Below are 17,176 nucleotides of genomic sequence, written 5' to 3' on the forward strand. Positions count from 1 at the left end.
TAGAAACAAGAAGGGCTTTAGAGACTGCAGTTGCCAACTGCTCTTTAATATTAAGATTTGTTGCAGCCAAATGCTAAACTGTATTCTTGCCATGCTTCAAAAGGCCCCTGGAAGCTAAACAAACACATTTATAACTTAGAGGAATGTGAAACTTATGTGTGGTTTGATTATCCTTGTTACAGGGCGATTCTGAGGCTGCTTCTATGCAAGCATGTTTCTGTCCTCGCTAGGGCCCATTTGTTAGTCTCAACTCCTTCAGCTCTCACCAAGAGTGGAAGTATTGGAAGTATTCTTCCAGAATTTGGAAGTATTCTTCCAGAAAAAAAAAAAAACAAACAACAACAACAAAAAAACACCCTACCTCCTTTTTAATGTAATTGATTTTAATAAATTATACAAACTGGCTCTAGAAAGCCAAGCAGAAATGCTGCGTGACCTTGGGTGGCGTTACTAGGCAGTGACCACAGTTTGAAGTAGCGCTGTCAGCTGCTCTCTGAATGGTTCTCAGCAGCATGTTTAGATTTACAAGTATTTCTTATCTCAATTGGTTCTGATGGCAAGATCAGCTTTTGATAATGCAGGCCTGTAACAAACTTTTATCTTGTAATTATGTACGTCACTGTTTACACAGGCTAGTAAGCTAATTAAGAAGAATTAGGACAACATATGTCACTATACAAATATTAAGTTGTCTAATCTGAATTGGTTTGACAAGGATTATCTTTATCTTGTTTTAAGAATGAAAAATGCCATCTACTGGTTGAGCATGAGACTCAGAAGCTAAAAGAGCTGGATGAAGAGCACAGCCAAGAACTGAAGGAATGGAGAGAGAAATTGAGACCAAGAAAAAAGGTAAATTGGAGCGGTTTGAAGTGGAATATAATGAGGTGTTAAACCTAGCAGATACAGATCATATTAAAACAAATGCAGAGGAGGAGAATTGAGCTACTGTACAAAACTGCTACAGTTCACTTACAATAAGTTAAAATATATGCAACAAAAAAGGCTCATGTTACCAGCCTGTTTCTGTGTTCCTCTTGCAGGGCATGTGTGCGTATTTGCGTATAAAACCTCTTAGTTGGAGTAAATCTATTTTAGGACTCCATTTCAGAAGCCAATAGGATATGAAAAAAAAAAAAGTTCTAAATAACAAATTGAGAGGGGGGGTGGTAGTTGGTTGTTTGGTTTGTTATTTTTTTTCTGATGTTGTATCAGACCATGTCAGCAGGGGAACAGGCTTCTTGTACTTCCTTTGCCTTGTATTCATATAACAATGTGATCTTGGTTTTAGACACTGGAAGAAGAATTTGCCAGAAAACTGCAAGAACAGGAAGTTTTCTTTAAAATGACTGGAGAATCTGAATGCCTTAACCCTTCAACACAAAGCCGGATTTCCAAATTCTATCCAATCCCCAGCCTTCACTCCACTGGGTCATAACTCTGGGAACTGCTGTAGGTTTTTCATATTTGGAGTTCTTCATCCTCATCGCCTAACCTGATCTAATCTGTGGAGTACATCATCAGACCTGGCACTTTTTGTTTTCGGTGGAGACAATCAGTGTCACGATCATTCTTTTTTTACTACTTTGAATGGAAGAGAAGAGAAAAGGAGTCGGTGTATAATGGTAATGTGACGTCCTTCAGATGTTTCAAGAATGTTTTTTTATCTCAGTCTCAAAAAGTATGTTATCTATGGTTTTGACTTTAAGTAAACCTAAAATATGAATTATAATCTTTCTCATCACAAAAAATGGTTTCTTATGTGAACATTTAAACTGTATAATATAAGTTCTGCTACTGTGTTTTTAAGTGTGTCATTTCTATACAAGAGAATTCCACAACTGAAACTGCCACAAGAGGTTTAAAATGTTAGTGTTGAGCAGTGTCTTCATAACGAGGACTGAAATTAATTGCTCAGAACATGCCAATAATCATGAAAAATGAACCCTTGTGTTTAAATATGGTTGGTAACAGTAAAAAACTTTGCAACTTCTTTAAAAAAAAGAAACCTCTGGCATAGATTAAACTGAGCTGATCTCCATTGCATATTTTGTCCATTAGTTCCATAATGAAAGGGGGTGCTAGTTTAATTAATACAGTGCCTGAAACACTTAGGTATGCTAATCCTGGCAACAGGGTAGTATTTGTCACGTATGAAACAAAAACAAAATAAAACTCCTTTGCATTGTCGTTACTGTACAAAACAGAAGATTTCTTGCTGCTACTGCCATTTTTGTTGTAAATCCTCACCCTAAAATATTTTGCACTAAAATATGTAAAGGTGAAAGAAATGCTAACTTTAAAATGCACAGTTTGTTGTTTTCCTTAGCTATTACAGGTGGTTAGTTCTACAAATTGAAAAGCTGTAGAATGTATTTTTTAGAAAGCATTGTGCGAGATGCGCGTGGTCGCTCTAACTGTACCTGGAATGGGTAGAGCCATCCTTCTGTTCTTACCAAAGCCTGTTCACTGAAACTCCATCGGAGAAGTGGAGGTGGGTGGTTGTATTTATGGATAACCATGGCAGAAGTCTGATTTGGTTGGAAATGTTAACTTGATTTTTTTGTTTGTTTGTTTTGGTCATTTTATAGAAAGATTTAAGTTAAATATATAGACAGAATACTTAATGAAGCTGGTTTTTTGCTTTTGTGTTGCCACGTACTAACATAGACGGTTTTTATTTTTTAAGTTTGTAGATGTAAAATAAGTTATTTACCTGACTGATCTGCAGTGGAAAAAATCTGAAATGTTTCTCATAGCTGGTGGGGAAGGAAAAGTGTATTAGGTCACTTTGACTGCACTCCTTTTGATGGTTCGAGTCATATCAAGACAGTATTATAAGCTGTACTTTGGTATGCTGGCGTTAAATTTGTAAAATAGTATTTGTTTTCTGTTATTTGAGGCCTAAATTTCTAGTCTCTTTGGGCATCAACTGCATCCGTTGGTTTTGTTTTGGTAGCTTGCATTAAATGTGAGACTGGTGAACATTTACACGATGTTCATTTCATGGGAACAGTATTGATGCATGTGAATGAACTCAGAAATTAACATAGGACTTTAATCAGATGTGGTTGAAATCTTGGATGCTGAAATCCTTGGATGTTGAAACTATACCTTCTCAATGAAGACATTTAAAATATACAGCACAGTAAAAACAGTTGGAAAATGCATGTTTTAATTTAAATTTTGTAACTTTTTGGTAGCGTAATTACTTTAATAGCTAGCCTTAATTTCTGGCATTTAATTATATAAATGTGTATTGCGTACCGTTGTAAATTCACATATCATTATCTCTAGGATGTTATCTGTTGCTAAACACAAAGTTCTTTTGTTTATTCAGTAGGGTGAAAAAAGACTCTGAAGGCCTTTCCTTTAAGTTCCACCATCATCAATTGACTGTTACTAAAATAACGTTAAGTAATCTTCATCTCTGTATTTAAGAATTTGTTTGCAATTTTGTATGGAGCAGGCTCAGTGATTTATTTGGAGAGTAAACATGGCAGGCAGATTTCCTCTTCTGGATTATCTCTGCCTTTATCCACATTAAATTCTCAGAGCAATGTTAATCTTCTTACATTTTCGGCAGTTTCAGTGATAACTTGCTAATATATATTGGCATAGTGGTTGCCTCTGTCTACATCTGGTAAATCTTTACTTTGAAGATCCTTTTCACAGAAGCTCCTGCAGTCTGACCATACTGTAAATTGTACAAATGCCTGAGTTGTGTGGTGAAGGGAGGGACTGAATGTAGCAATCGAAGCCTTAGCAAGTCCTTGGCCATCTCTGGAGCTGTAGAGCACTGTTAAGCAGCTGCGGTCTTGTAACTGTGCTGAGAATTGGTATCTGGTGTGAAAATCCACTTTTCTGGGCTAACAGGCACTAATGTAGGTACTTACATGTTTAGATTGAAAGCCAGCATTTTATCAGCATTGTGGAACAGGAAAGAGGAGGTGTATGCTCTTAGAGCACTGTCAGAAAATCCAATTCAAATAGATTTAATCTCGCATTGGCCTGGAAGAGATCTTCTGAGATATAAAATCCAATCTCTCTCCTATCACGTGTCACATAATCCTTTTAATAATGGTGGAAGCTCTGTCTCACAGGTAGTTAGGTGTATTTTCTGTAGTCAAAACAACGTGCTTGCTTGCTGAGTTTCTGGCAGATCTCATTTTCTCTACATGCCCCTCAGAAGCTGAGCAAATACTGATTCTTGCTCGCCTTCATTTTACATCATAGCTGCTGGCTGCAGGAAGATGAACAAAGGCACTAAAGCACGTGCACTGCAGTGCACTGCATTGTTCTCTGCTCCTCTATTTACAGTTGGTTTGGACAAGAAAAAAATCTCCATGCAAGCTCGTGGCCTCTGATGGATTCAGACCTCACAATTTTTTAATCAGCTCTGAAAGCAGATTTCAGCACTTGCTAAATTAGCTTTCTTGGGATGGAGCATTGTAAATAGAGGAGTCAGCAGTTCTTCTCACACCCTGAGAGTTACGGGAGCTCAGCTGCTCCCAGTGCCTTGTAATTCTCTGCCAGTGCAGCCATGCAGGTGGACAAGGGAGATCTTTGGATGACTAAGCTCTTTTAAACGTAAATCAGTTTAAACTTTGCTGTTACTTGGGTGCAGAGGGAATACTCCAGCACATCTGCTGCTCTGTTTCCCACAGGACACCACAGTTCTTTCTTTCAAGCGCTCTGCTGAATGCATAAGAAACAAGCGTGGCATGAAAAGTTATGGTAGGGAGGTTACTTCTATGGTTGACTAGATTTACTCTAATTTATTGTTAAAGGTTTTACTTTAGAAGTTCAAAGTGAGAGGGGGCAGCGCTGCAGCTGTTGGTACCAACGCTCTGACCCGCGGTGTCCTGATTCTTCACAGGACTTTGTTCAGTATCCAACCGATCACATGGCTTAAGAGCCAGCAAGCCAGATATTTAAAATACGATTATTCTATCCCAGAGAACTTTGTTATAAATACAGGGAACAGGATTTTTTCTTTTCTTAATGAATACATAGGAACCTTAGCACCTTAACAAAGTCAGAGTCTGATAGAGCCAAACAAAACAGTAGTGTAGTTGCTTTCCTCGGGCCACAATGTAAAAATGTCTTTTATGGCAGCAAAATGAAGACAGTGGTGCCACAGTGGAGGCAGTCATCAGGGCAAGGAGGAGCCCCAATAAAGGCCACCACGTGGATAACTTCCTGCTTTGCATGTTAGCATTTACAGTCCTGTCATTTTACTTCAAGATCTGTACTTCTGCATCTCAGAGAACCTTCCTTGTGTTGATGTGTCTGCATGTGTTTCCCAGTCCCTGACTTCTAATTGATAGCAGATCCGAAATGAGGTCAGAGAGTTAACCCTCCTCACTCCCGGACAAGCCAGGGCCAGGCTGCCCTGGCACGTTTCTTAGTCTTACAAATGAGAACAGGTAAAGGGAGGGAAAGGAAGAAAACTTCATTGCATTTCTCTAACTAGGAAGGTGGGGATGTTTGCAGAGCTTTTAGTTGTTTTTCAGCCTCTCTTTCTCGCCTCAGGCCTTGTCCTTTGTTTCTGTAACTACTGCACTCCTGGCCCAAGGGCAGTCAGCAGGTCCAGAGGGAAGCAGAAGCCCTCTTAAGCTAAAACATGCTTAAACCAGCAACAGAGTGAGGACTCATGCACTTCTCTGTACTGAAAGCAGAAGGGAGTTACTGAGCCCCAGGTTGCTTTAATTTTATATCTTCCACGGTTTCCATGCTAGGTAAAGCCCCTTTCTCACTGATCATCAATCACCCAGGCTGAAAGGGAAAGAGCAGGATCTAGACATTCTAGAGCCGTCCAGTGCAACCGAACTGTTGCGCTGTCCTGCCCCTGTTCTCTGTGAGCAAGCCAAGCAGAGTGCTGTTTGTTCTGTCATAAAGCCTGGAAATCCACGGCAGCTCCAGCCTCACGTCGTCCCAGCAGTTTGTTGAATGTTTTGTGTTAACAAACCAAGTTATTTTTGCCTTACAGGAAGCAACCAAAAATCAGGAGATGGATAAATAGTTGGCTAAGGATCTCTGTATGTACAGCTCATGGAAATAAATTTGCAGTAGCAGCCATACACCAGGTTTTGTTTTTTTTTTTTTTTTTTTTTTTGGTGTGTTGTTTTGGTCTTGTTTTTAAAAGTACTTTTCATTTCATCGCTTTCTGTAGAATATTGTAATAATTCTGCTGTAAATACAATAAAAATCACAGTTTGCTGAGATGGCTTCTGTTTTGTTCTTGGAATACTTGCATGAAATATGAGGGAGCTGTGAGGGAATTCCAAATTCACTCCGAATTGGGGCTGCCTCTCCAGCACTGAAATCCCATGACGTGTAGTGCCTCACTGCTGGTGCTGGCAATGTGCAGGGCCCCCCAGTAACGTGACTGAAAACCAGCCCTAACAAGAAAGAAGTTGCTGCCTGCTCCTGTCACGTACCGGTGATGAGAAGCAAAAGAGCAGCCCTCAGCCACTCCAACCACACACTGTGTCAGCCACAATCACTGACTTTGGTATTGCCTGCCCAACGTCACACTGATAGGCACATGCGGGGTGTAAAATACACTTTAATTGGGGTGTTTACATTAAAAAGTTATTTTTCCCTAATGTTTAAAAAATAGAATACAAAAATATTTTTAAAGTCAACAAATTGCTTAACAAAAGTGCTTTGGTTCTGTCCCTGCCTGGCAGGCACCAGCACCGTGTGCAGCCGGGTGGGGAAGGCAGCGCCCAGGCAGCCTGGGCATTTCTCCCTCCGGGCTCAGCGCCTGATGGGGCCGTGTTTGGGGGACCAGGAGCGGTGCTGCATGTCCCTCCCAGAGGTCCCTGAGCCCAGACCCTGCTTGGTACCACCCGCAGCTGCTTCAGCAGGTCCTCCTGCTTGCGGCCAGCACAGCAAACCCATGAAGAAGAAAGCCTGGGGCACTCAGAAAGCTGTCCCAGAGCTTCCTACAGCACTTTTTGTCTGAATCTGAGCTCTGAAAAAAACAGTTGTTTAGTGGGGAAGGATTTCCTTTTTCTTCTGAATACTTGGATAGTTGGTTTAAAAAAAAAAAAAAAAAAAAGGTTTTTACATAGCCAGGAGTAACACAAGAAGCCTGGACTGGGGAGCCCTGGTCAGCCCCCCAGACACACACACCTGGGAAGTCAGGGCACTAAGGCACACATTCGCAACAGGAGCAAACACCCACATCAGGGCCATGCTGGACACGTAACAGCCATTCAAACCTCAGCAGCAACACTGAACTATCGAGTCTAAGTAGTTAGCTTACTGGCAAGGACATGTTAGCAGTAAGGCAGTGAAGATCCACACAGATTCTCTGTGGGCTGCTAGGAATGCTGCCCAGTGCAGAACTGAGTTGGCTCTGTCCTTAAACTCCAACACTTCTTCTTTTTCTTCTGCCAACGTACACTTGTTCACCTGGGGACAGGGAAGTTGAAAGGCGGGTTATTTGAAGCATTCATGGGGAAAAAAAATAAAGACAAAAAAACCCACAAACTTAAACAACAACAAAAACCCAACACATGCTGTGTCAGTTCTCCTGCAGTTCCCAGAGCTGTGCTGGTGTCTGGGGGATCCTCCAGCCCCTGACATGCCAAGCCCACTCTCCTGGGCAGCAGACAGTCCTACCTTTCTCGCCTTTCTCTCCTTTGGGTCCCCTTTGCCCGTGGCGTCCTGGCGGGCCCATCGGTCCAGGGTCACCTGAAGGAAGGAGAAGACCGAGTTTGCCCTGAGCAGGACCAGCCTGCAAACAGGGACAGGCAGGGGAAGGGAGACCAAGTCAGGAGGGTGCCTGCAGGGGGGCTGTGACCCCGAGAGCAGCCCATTGCCAACCATCCCGGTGGACATGGTGCTGCTTCCCCGGCAGCAGGACGGTACTGGCATTAGAGGGCTTGAGAGGGAAGGGGTGGCCAACCTCACCTTTGGGTCCGGGGTAACCCCGCTCTCCCTTCTCACCAGGTGGCCCCTGGACAGTTCCATGTGCTGGAGAGGAAAATGAAGGTGAGCATGAACAAGCAGGACAAACCACTTCTAAAGGACTCTGTGTTCCCTTAGAGAAGCACTGTGTCACTCTGGAAGGCCGTTGCTATAGGTTAGATGGGATTAGACAGAGCAGGGCAGGTTTTTCATAAATGGTTTTGGTCCCAACAAAGTCCCAGGGGCAGGCTGTGACCTCATGTCACCAGCACTGCTCTGCCACCCTCCCAAGCGTCCTGGCTGTCACCTGGGCTGGAGCTGGTCCACGCAATGTGACAGCAGTGAGCAGCAGCTCTCTTGTTTTGCCCTATATGTGCCAGTCCAACCAGCTTAAAATGGACTACAGGGCTGCAAGCACAATAGTCTTTAGGGTTTGGGATGAGTTTCCTACAAGTAGTGGGAAAGCCTGATGTCCTTCCTGATGATGAGACCCGCAAGGGAGGAAGGGGATGGAAAGACCACCTGCCTCCAGCCTTGCATCTTGACTGTATTTCTGCAGCATGCAAGGGTGAAAGGATTGTTAACTCTTGAAGAGGCTGGAGAGACCTCATATGCGTGAGCCAGGAACAGCAGGTCAATGTCACTTACCTCTGAAGAAGTCCATAAGGTCCTCAGTGACATTGCCATAGGCTGCAAAGACCCTGCTGATTCCAGGGGGACCAGGAGGACCTGGGGGACCTGGTGGCCCCTGTCCAGTGTAAGACATCAGGTCCTGGAGGATACCTCGGCCTGAGAAGATAAAGACGTTTGAAAGGAGCTGTGGCTGGATGCTGGGGCAGGAGGGTGTTACGGATAGCTGCAGGCAGCAGGAAGGGTGAGGGAAGGGAATGGGGTGAGGGAATGGGGTAGCCGCATGTACAGGGCCTTGGGAGTGGGGCTGAGACAGGGAGGCTGAGGAGAAGGAAGCATCCCACTCACTCTGCAGGTTCTCTGACACGTGGCGCGCCAGCTCGTTGTAATCCAGGGATCCAGAGAAGGAGTTGCTGTAAGATCTGCCTGAACCTGCTGATCTCCTATGGGACTCCTCAGCTGCCAGCAAGCCATCAAAAGAGCCATCACTACCCATGGAGGCACCGTAAGAGCCCTCGCTGCCCATGGAAGCACTGTACGATGACATGCTGCTCATGGAGCTGCCGTAAGAGCTGCCTGTGCCCACTGAACCTCCGTGGGATCCCTCAGCACCAAGGGATCCTCCGTGTGACCGCTCAGAAGCCAGCGACTCGCCATACACTGATGCCAGAGACCCAGCCACCAAACCACTATCTCCTTTGGGTCCTGGTGGTCCCCGCGGCCCAGGGGGCCCGGGCGGCCCCGAGATGTAGCTTCGAATTTCATCACCTGCAAAATACAAGAGGCACTGAGGGGACTTCAGGGACACAGGGATACCTGCCCCCCCAGCTCCACAGATGCCCTGTGCTACCATCTGAATGAAGACTGGAGTATGACACTGTCCTGCCAGTCACTGCTGTGTCCCTCCTGTACTGCCCTGCCTCAGGCAGCCGGCACATGTATTAATCCTGATCTCTGCAGATGGGAACATGGAGGCGTGACACCCTCCTCCTCCTCCTCCCCATCTCTCCCACAGTTTTTGGGTGCTCCATTCGGAAACCTGCCCAATGATTTTGCAGATGGGTGCGCTCCTCTCAGGCCAAGGACAGCACCACTGCCAAAAGAGCCTTCTGTGCCCAGTCTCCCAGATGTGAGGGCACCCCCTTGTTGTTCAAAGGCTGCCCTGGGTGACTTGCCAGCATAACAGCTCAGACCAGTGATGCCTCACAGCTGGCTCAGTTGCACTCCAAATCTCACATCATCATTTTCTCTGTCAAAGAAAACACTTTTCCAATGGCAAGAGTCTGCAGGTGACCTTGCTCACTGCTCAATGCAGGCCATTTGGAACCACCCAGTGCCTGTTCCTTTAGGCTCACAACAAGGACTTTGGCCTTGCAGTTGGACTGAGAAGAGACAGGCCTACGGGGTGAAGCAAAGCCTCCCTACAGCCTGTAAGGGAGTGCTGGGATGAGCCTGCAGGGATAAGGTGGTATTGCTCCTGCACCTCCTCAAGAAGGCTGCTACAGAGCCAGCAGCCTACACAGGCAGAGCCCGGCTGTATGCGGGATGGACGCTGTGCCCTTACTCTTCAGGTACTGGATCAGCTCGCTCCTGAACTCGTCGCTGTGGGTGATGTCAGCGTAGGACAGGAGCCCGGTTCCTGAGAAGCCTGGTGGCCCTGGAGGGCCCGGCGGGCCAGGCGGGCCCTGCACTCCGGAGATGGAAGAGTATCCCACATCTTGAGAGAGAAGAAGAACAACGTACAGTGAGAGGACAAGAAAATTGCACATCTAGGAATCTTGTAAGTTTAAAGGTTCCAACCCCCAATTCCAACCCCTTCCAGTTGAAAGTGATGAGATTTTTTTCAAGTGACCTGGTTCCCAGTGGGCAGCCACAGGTCCCAGTAAGCTAAATCTCAGGCTCAGTTCCCCTCAGCACCTCCACCCAGAATCTCCCTGCCAGCTGTGAGAAACCCAGGGGCTTTACTTTGTAGGTAAGCAGAGATGTCCTCCAGAGAGGCGCCAGGTGATCCAGGGATCCCTGGAGGTCCTGGAGGCCCAGGGGGACCAACAAGACCACTGAATTCGGAGTCTGCAAGACACAAGGAAGATAAGATGTTACCCAACCCACTGCAGTTCTGATGAACTTTCCCTGACGACATGGTAATGCCAACTAAAACCAAGCCTGGGGTACTTTTTTCTCCCCAGCACCATCTAGAGCAGCCTTCCTGGTGCAGCCCACTTCCCCGAGTGGAGACCCCAAAGAGTGTGGATGTCCATATTTTTAGATAGACTTTTTTAAAGTGTCCTAAGAAGATCTTTTATGCTGCAGAGTTTGGGAGGACAAATTGCTCCTCCACACCCATTCCCAAGAACAGCACTTTGCTGCTGCCACTCTTCACAGGAGCACAGAGATCTGTCTGCAGCCACTCGCGGTCTGTGCAGGTCCTGGCATTGCCCAGGAGGCCTGCAGGGCTTTAACTGAGGCAAAGAGGATCACTGCAGTCTTGTAGAGGGCTATTTGTGGTGACAGCCAGAAGGAAAAGTTCCGCACTTACAAATGAGTCATTTGCAGATAGGGGGTGGTGGTAGGGACCCCTGTGGCAGTGCCTTCACGTACTGAACTTTGTTAGTGTGACTGAGCCTGTAAAAAGCTGCTGGGAGTGTGGAGGAACCTGTGGCATGGGAGTCACAAAGTTGGCTTACTTTGCAGGTATGCTGTTAAGTCACTGTAAGATATGCCAGGTGTCCCTGGAGGCCCAGGTGGGCCAGGAAGCCCAATGCTCATCCCAGAACCTGCAAAATCAAACAGATCCAACAATAAAACGTTACCAAAAGGGGCTGTGCACTGGGAGCAGATAGGCTGCCGGGCTCGCTCGCAGGCAGTGCAGAAGGGCTGCTGCAAGTTCATCGCCTGGGCTGCCTTGATACAAAGTGGGCGTAGATCAACTCCTCCCCAGTGAAATACATCCTGGCCACAGACCAAACAGAAAAGGAAGATAAAAGCAACTGAAGGCATTGATGGGACTCCTAAGATGGCCAAGGTGAGGTGATGACCCTCAGCTCAGTTCTTAGCAAAGCAAGAACTCATTCCTAGTGTCTGTGGATAATGCCTTAGTCACAAGGTATCTTTGTTCTATCCCAAGTCTCTCTCAATCTCTGTGAGGACGTCTCTGTACTTAGGGATTCACTCAGTCAACACTGGAAGTTTTCACCAATTTCATGAGATTTTTGGTCAGCTCCCAAGAGAAGAGAGGGAAATACACATTAAAAAGACCATTACTTGACAAATAGCTGATAAACCGTCGGGTCAACTCATCGTAATCCAGTGACAGAGACATTCCATCTCCTCCTGGTCCGGGAGGCCCCGGTGGGCCCTGGGGTCCAATCAGATACTGACGAATCTCTTCTCCTGGAAATGAAAGACACTTCTTTAAGACTGTCCAGCTGCTTTAAAGAAGCCAGGTGTGAGGGGTTCTCAGCATGTGAACTGAGACCTCTCCACTAGAGAGACCATCCAAACCTATGGATGCAAAGCTCCTTTCCTGAGTGTGATCTGCCCTCTGTATGGAGTCAGAAATATTTGTGACAGGACAGGAACCCTCCTAGAACCAGTGGTCCCAGAAGAATGACAATTTGGATTGCCAAAGGGACCTCCTTGTGCTCTGTGTCTTCAGGACACCCTGAACAACATCTTGGGTAAAGGGAAGCAAGGGTGACTCAGCTGGTAAAGACCAAGCTGAGCTTTGTGGCATTTCAGCAGCTATTTGTCTGTCTGAAATGTGGAATTGGATTGACTCCCCACTGGCATGCAAACCAGATGAGAAAGTATAGCTTCTGGAAAGCATGCAAACTCTCTAGTACAAGACATAAATCTATCTCCAAAGGACCTGGAAGGAGACACTGCAGGTCACTCAGCAGCACCTATGGCAGGCCTTAGCCCTCCAAAACAGCTGCTGGTAACTCCAGTTGGAGGCAGGAGACTAAAGGAAAGGGCAGACCTCCAGGCTGCTGGGATGCTTCATCCCCATCTCCCATGTTTCTCCTCAGGGTCACTTACTCTGCAGCATGTCCAAAAGTTCTTGATACAAAACTGATGTAGTTGACACTGAATTGACATATGACTGATAACGATCTGAAGAGCCTGTGGGCATAAAAAGGTTCTGTGTCAGGCAAGATTAAGAGGAGGTAGCAGGTGAAGAGGGGTCAGGCAGAGACATAGGAAGGCTGAATTAATCCAGTTTAACTGGTGGAATGGGCTTCTCACGGAGAGCACCACAAACCAGCTGCAGTCTCACACAGCTTGGTCATTTCCACAGCAATGTGGTCTCTGCCCTCTTCTGAGATTCCAAGATGCTTCCAAAAGTTTGGGGAATTTCATCTGCTTTAGGAGGGCTCCAGGAAGACAAGACAGACCCAGAATACCTGAGACCATGTACACCAAACGCAGCCACCTCTTGGTGGGGCTTGGGGACATTACAGGGTCTAACAGCTAATGTTTAATGTGAGACTGCTCAAACAGCAACTGTTAGTTAATCTAACCGTTAAAATGAGAGAAGGCTCAGAGGCCACTTCAGCTGTGTGGAGTCCTAGGCTAAGATATGCCAAAGGTCAATAACAGGCTTTAAGGGGCTGTTGCTTAAAGACTGTTGTCTCTCCTGAGGTCTTCTAGGTGTTGCACAAGCTCAGCAGAGAGTGTGATTTAGTACTCACGGAGCTTACCAGCACAGGAACAGGGTGCTTACTTGTCATATAGCTCATAACCCGGGTAGCCAGCTCTGCATAATCCAAGCTGTTCCCATCTGCAGTGGTGATGATTCCAGGTGGGCCTGGAGGGCCTGGTGGGCCTTGGGCACCGGTCAAATAATGCCTTACGTTGTCACCTAGGTGGGACGCCCAAGATATGCTCACATCATTAGAGGGAAGATGATGGCCATATGCACAATTACTGCACCCTTTTCCCCTAGGGAAAAAGCAGGGCCACAGAAGAGCAGCTCTGCAGAGGCCACAGCGAGAAACAGCACTTCATAATATTCAAGAAAAATAGGGCTGCTGCCTCTAACAAGGGGCTCCGGGAGCAAAAAGAAGACAGGCATGCATCTGCTGACCTGCAACAAAGCTCAGTCATACTCACTTTTCAGGTAGTCAGTGACATACTGCTGGATCTCTTGAGATGAACTTCCACCTGGGCCAGGAGGACCGGGTGGGCCGGGAGGACCTGGGGGTCCCTGAATTTGTCTGGATCCACCTACAGAAATCATTGTAAGGAAAGTTTTTGTCATGGTCGCATTAGACCAAGCAATGCTAAGCATCGAGCTTGCATTAAGCCCTTCCCACAGGTCTGGGAAGAGCTTTGGGAATGACCTATGCAGTCAGTGGCTCCCCTTCTACCTCCAAACACACTCTAAGCACGGTCTATTAGGTAGTATGTCTTTAATTCATTTGGCATCTTACAATTCAGCCTATGCAGATGGGCAGGGCTGAATCTAGAGATATCCCTGGTTTCACACTGACAGGCCTGCTCAGTTTGTGCACTCAGAACAATGCTGGGCAGAAATGTGGATAGAGAGCCAAAAAGCACTCAAACTCATTAGGTTAATCCCACTGCCCTGCTGCTCCCAGTCCCAGACAGGAACATCAGCATTTCCTGGTAGCATCAGAGCAATGATAGTTCTTACCTCGAGATGCTCCTGGGATGCCAGGAGCGCCTGGGACACCTGCATCACCTGGAAAACAGAGTGAAGGAGACAGAGAGTTATCACGGGTTTGTAAAACAGCTTGGTTTGTAAAACAGCTGAGCTACACGTTGGCAGAGAGGCCACCACCTAGCCCTTGCAATGGTTATCTTGGATTTGCAGCTTGTTGAGAAAAAGCAGAAGGAAGAGGCCACAGCAGCCACCTGGGTGCCTTATGCTTGGAGGAACTCAATTGCCCCAGTTCTGCTGTGCCTGAAAAGGCAGGGGTGGAAGCAGATGCAATTCCCAAAGGAGCAGGCTGCTCCATCCTTTAGACCCAACCCGACACAGCTGTGTAAGGCCACCAGCAAAGACAGAAGGAAGATTTTTAACTTCACCTTTGGGTCCTGGTGGGCCTGGTGGGCCTGGAGGTCCCTGCATGGTGACTGTACCACCTGCCAATTGCCAAAGGAGAGTTAGAGATTCAAAGGAATAAAATGTGTGGACAAAATCCTGGCTCCACCAAAACTGAGTTAGGATAGAACAGGATTTTGCCCCCTGGCATATACTTATGGACAGTGAATTTAAAGGAGGAAAAGGGGTACAGACTGACCGTGGGAGGAGAATCCTGGAAGGCCAGGCTCACCCGGTTCTCCTGCATGGGACACAGAATGGAGGAGCAGTCATATACACAAATAAGCTACACTGCCCCCCAATGACATCTCCTGGAAGCTTTCTTACCCGTGAATCCTCGTGGACCTGGTTCACCTGCAAACAGGGGAGCAGAGGAACATTGTTAACATTTGTTTTGCTCTGATCAGCAACAGCAACCCAGCCCAAAATGCAGAACAGTCTCATGGTCTTTAATTTGCAGGGCAGGAATGGGTAACAGGGTTAGATCCCTTCTTTTCCTACCAAGTGAGAGTTGAGCCATGCTTAAAGTGGCCACCTCCTTGCGCTGAGTTACCAAGTCCATGTTCTATTTTGCAAAAAAAGATTGTTCCCCTTTCTTTAATGGCAAATCTGAAGTTTTGAATGCTCCTGAACCTCGAGGGCTTGCAAAGTTGGGCTCTGCATACAACAATTGCCTTGATATCAGTACTGGAGACTAATAAATTTCTTCAACAACAACTGACTGTTTTTACTGAAGCAGGCAGGAATACTACTTAGTGACCACTATGCCGGCTCTCTTACAGCCACAGAAAGACAGGAAAGTTTCTGCAGCCAAGCTCTTCCTTCTTTCTTTTCAGTCTGTGGTGCTGAGATCCATTCAGTCTCTTGGTGAGGACTCACCTTGGTCTCCCTTCGGGCCTGGTGGACCTGGTGGACCCGGTGGGCCTGTGAGGAATGTTTCTGTAATTAAAACAAAAATGGTTCTTCATGACGTCTAACAGAACACGATACAAGTTTCCTTTCGTTTCATCTGTTCAAAACCAAGGATATGCTCTCTGGATCCACAGCAGGCAGGACATTCCCAGGGCACAGGTGAGGGAGTAAGTGGGAAGAGCCTACCTGAGGTGGACATAGAAGATCCTGGTCTCCCTGGTGGGCCTGGAGGTCCTGGCAATCCCTCTCCTATGCAAAAGGGACACAAAAAAGCTTCAGAAAAAGTGAGCCTCAGTAATGTGAGCAAAGGCATGTCAGAGCTCTTCCATCTCCAGCCATCTAGATAACTCAAAATTTTCCAGGTATAAGCTAGCGTCATTATTTTCTGTACATATCTATCCCCTTTTGCTCCTTTTCATTATAATCTGCCACTAGAGCAGATGTAGGACAGAGAAATTCCCCTATTTGTGGTGCACTGTGCCTATCCCAGCTGGCCTTTGCTGCATTAAGAGGGAAGGTTCATATGATCACACGCCTGACCTGCTCCCCTTTGCTACTGAGCAGAAAGCAAGGAACGGGGTTATGCTCCTGTCTCGCGCCCTCCTGCATGTCCTCTCTTCTGGCTGTGGAAAGCAAGCTATCACTTTGCTACAGGAAGTGGAGTGGGGATATGTTCCTCGTGGTCAGAGTTGCTACCTCTGTCCCCAGATGGAAGTTAAAGCTGGACAAGCAAGAATTAAATACAGAATTGTTTGCAGTTGTTTCCTTTGTGGATTTGAGAACATTGAGCATCTTCCCAAGAAGCATGACTTATGACTTACTAGTCTGTCTAGTAAACCTTTGCCAAAGCAAATCTGCTCCCTTGGGCAGCATCTCACTGCTGTGAAACTATATTGCAGTGAAACTGTATTAATAGGAACCCACTATGTGAAATCCTGCTTCCAGTGAAGTCAGTCCTAGCAACTCCCAGCATGTCCAAAATCATATCTGACATACTGCAAAGTGCAGGACAGAGGCACTAAAAAAAATCTCACTTTCCAGGGTTGTTTCAGAGAAACAAGCTCTCACCTGGTGGGCCACGAGGTCCAGGGGGTCCCTGCACAGATTCTCCTAATGATGAAAGAAACAGGGGTGTTAGAGGGTATTTACATGGTCAGCTGCACACTTCAGAAGCATGCCGAGTGTGTCTCTGTGCCCCTGCTTATGTACTGAACTCTGCTGTATTACATACCTGGTGGTCCAGGGGGACCTGGTGGTCCTGCTCGCCCTTGTAAATCTGCCATCACTGTGCAAATGAAACACAGACAAAAAGGAAAAAAATGTTGCTGTGAAGCTACTGCAGCTATGGAAACACTTGTTATGTTGCTGATAGAAGTTCCTGCAGTCAATGGTGGACCCAGGCAAGTGTGACTCTGTGCTGTCTGTCCTCTGCCTTGCCTCTTTGGTAAACCATTCTGTTCTGCTCCACTTATCTCCATCTTGAAATAGCATTTTCCTCCTGTGAATTCATCCTCTAATTTGCTGAGAGATTCTTCCTTCCTTCCTTGTTGCTCAGATTAACATGCCCTTTTAAACCAGTTCTCCCCTTACAGATGGCTCCATGTTCATACTATTACACTACCCTGTGCCAACACAGCGTCTGAA

At 46.4% G+C, this 17,176-nt stretch overlaps 2 protein-coding genes across 4 annotated transcripts in view; one reads left to right on the forward strand and one right to left on the reverse strand.

The window, feature by feature from the left end:
• Window positions 1-6,227, forward strand: part of SLK (STE20 like kinase) — a 47,512-nt gene extending 41,285 nt beyond the window's left edge. For all 3 annotated transcript variants that reach the window (XM_035329420.1, XM_035329421.1, XM_035329422.1), the window contains 2 exons: window positions 739-852; window positions 1,292-6,227. In XM_035329420.1, the coding sequence (XP_035185311.1) occupies window positions 739-852; window positions 1,292-1,438 (261 nt within the window). In that variant the 3' untranslated portion in view covers window positions 1,439-6,227. The remainder of the gene's footprint in view (window positions 1-738; window positions 853-1,291) is intronic.
• Window positions 6,228-7,026: 799 nt separating this feature from the next.
• The window catches only part of COL17A1 (collagen type XVII alpha 1 chain), a 37,338-nt gene continuing 27,188 nt past the window's right edge, over window positions 7,027-17,176 (reverse strand). Inside the window, exons 38-57 of the mRNA XM_035329419.1 lie at window positions 16,764-16,817; window positions 16,601-16,642; window positions 15,719-15,781; window positions 15,500-15,559; window positions 14,948-14,974; window positions 14,820-14,861; window positions 14,605-14,661; window positions 14,210-14,257; window positions 13,666-13,779; window positions 13,277-13,414; window positions 12,592-12,675; window positions 11,815-11,943; window positions 11,238-11,327; window positions 10,519-10,623; window positions 10,118-10,270; window positions 8,902-9,321; window positions 8,572-8,712; window positions 7,927-7,989; window positions 7,636-7,707; window positions 7,027-7,425 (exon numbers count right to left, since the gene is read on the reverse strand). Coding sequence (XP_035185310.1) covers window positions 7,376-7,425; window positions 7,636-7,707; window positions 7,927-7,989; window positions 8,572-8,712; window positions 8,902-9,321; window positions 10,118-10,270; window positions 10,519-10,623; window positions 11,238-11,327; window positions 11,815-11,943; window positions 12,592-12,675; window positions 13,277-13,414; window positions 13,666-13,779; window positions 14,210-14,257; window positions 14,605-14,661; window positions 14,820-14,861; window positions 14,948-14,974; window positions 15,500-15,559; window positions 15,719-15,781; window positions 16,601-16,642; window positions 16,764-16,817 — 1,952 coding nt within the window. The 3' untranslated portion in view covers window positions 7,027-7,375. The remainder of the gene's footprint in view (window positions 7,426-7,635; window positions 7,708-7,926; window positions 7,990-8,571; window positions 8,713-8,901; window positions 9,322-10,117; window positions 10,271-10,518; window positions 10,624-11,237; window positions 11,328-11,814; window positions 11,944-12,591; window positions 12,676-13,276; window positions 13,415-13,665; window positions 13,780-14,209; window positions 14,258-14,604; window positions 14,662-14,819; window positions 14,862-14,947; window positions 14,975-15,499; window positions 15,560-15,718; window positions 15,782-16,600; window positions 16,643-16,763; window positions 16,818-17,176) is intronic.

The sequence above is a fragment of the Oxyura jamaicensis genome, chromosome 6, assembly GCF_011077185.1.
Source record: "Oxyura jamaicensis isolate SHBP4307 breed ruddy duck chromosome 6, BPBGC_Ojam_1.0, whole genome shotgun sequence".
NCBI classification, from domain to species: domain Eukaryota; kingdom Metazoa; phylum Chordata; class Aves; order Anseriformes; family Anatidae; genus Oxyura; species Oxyura jamaicensis.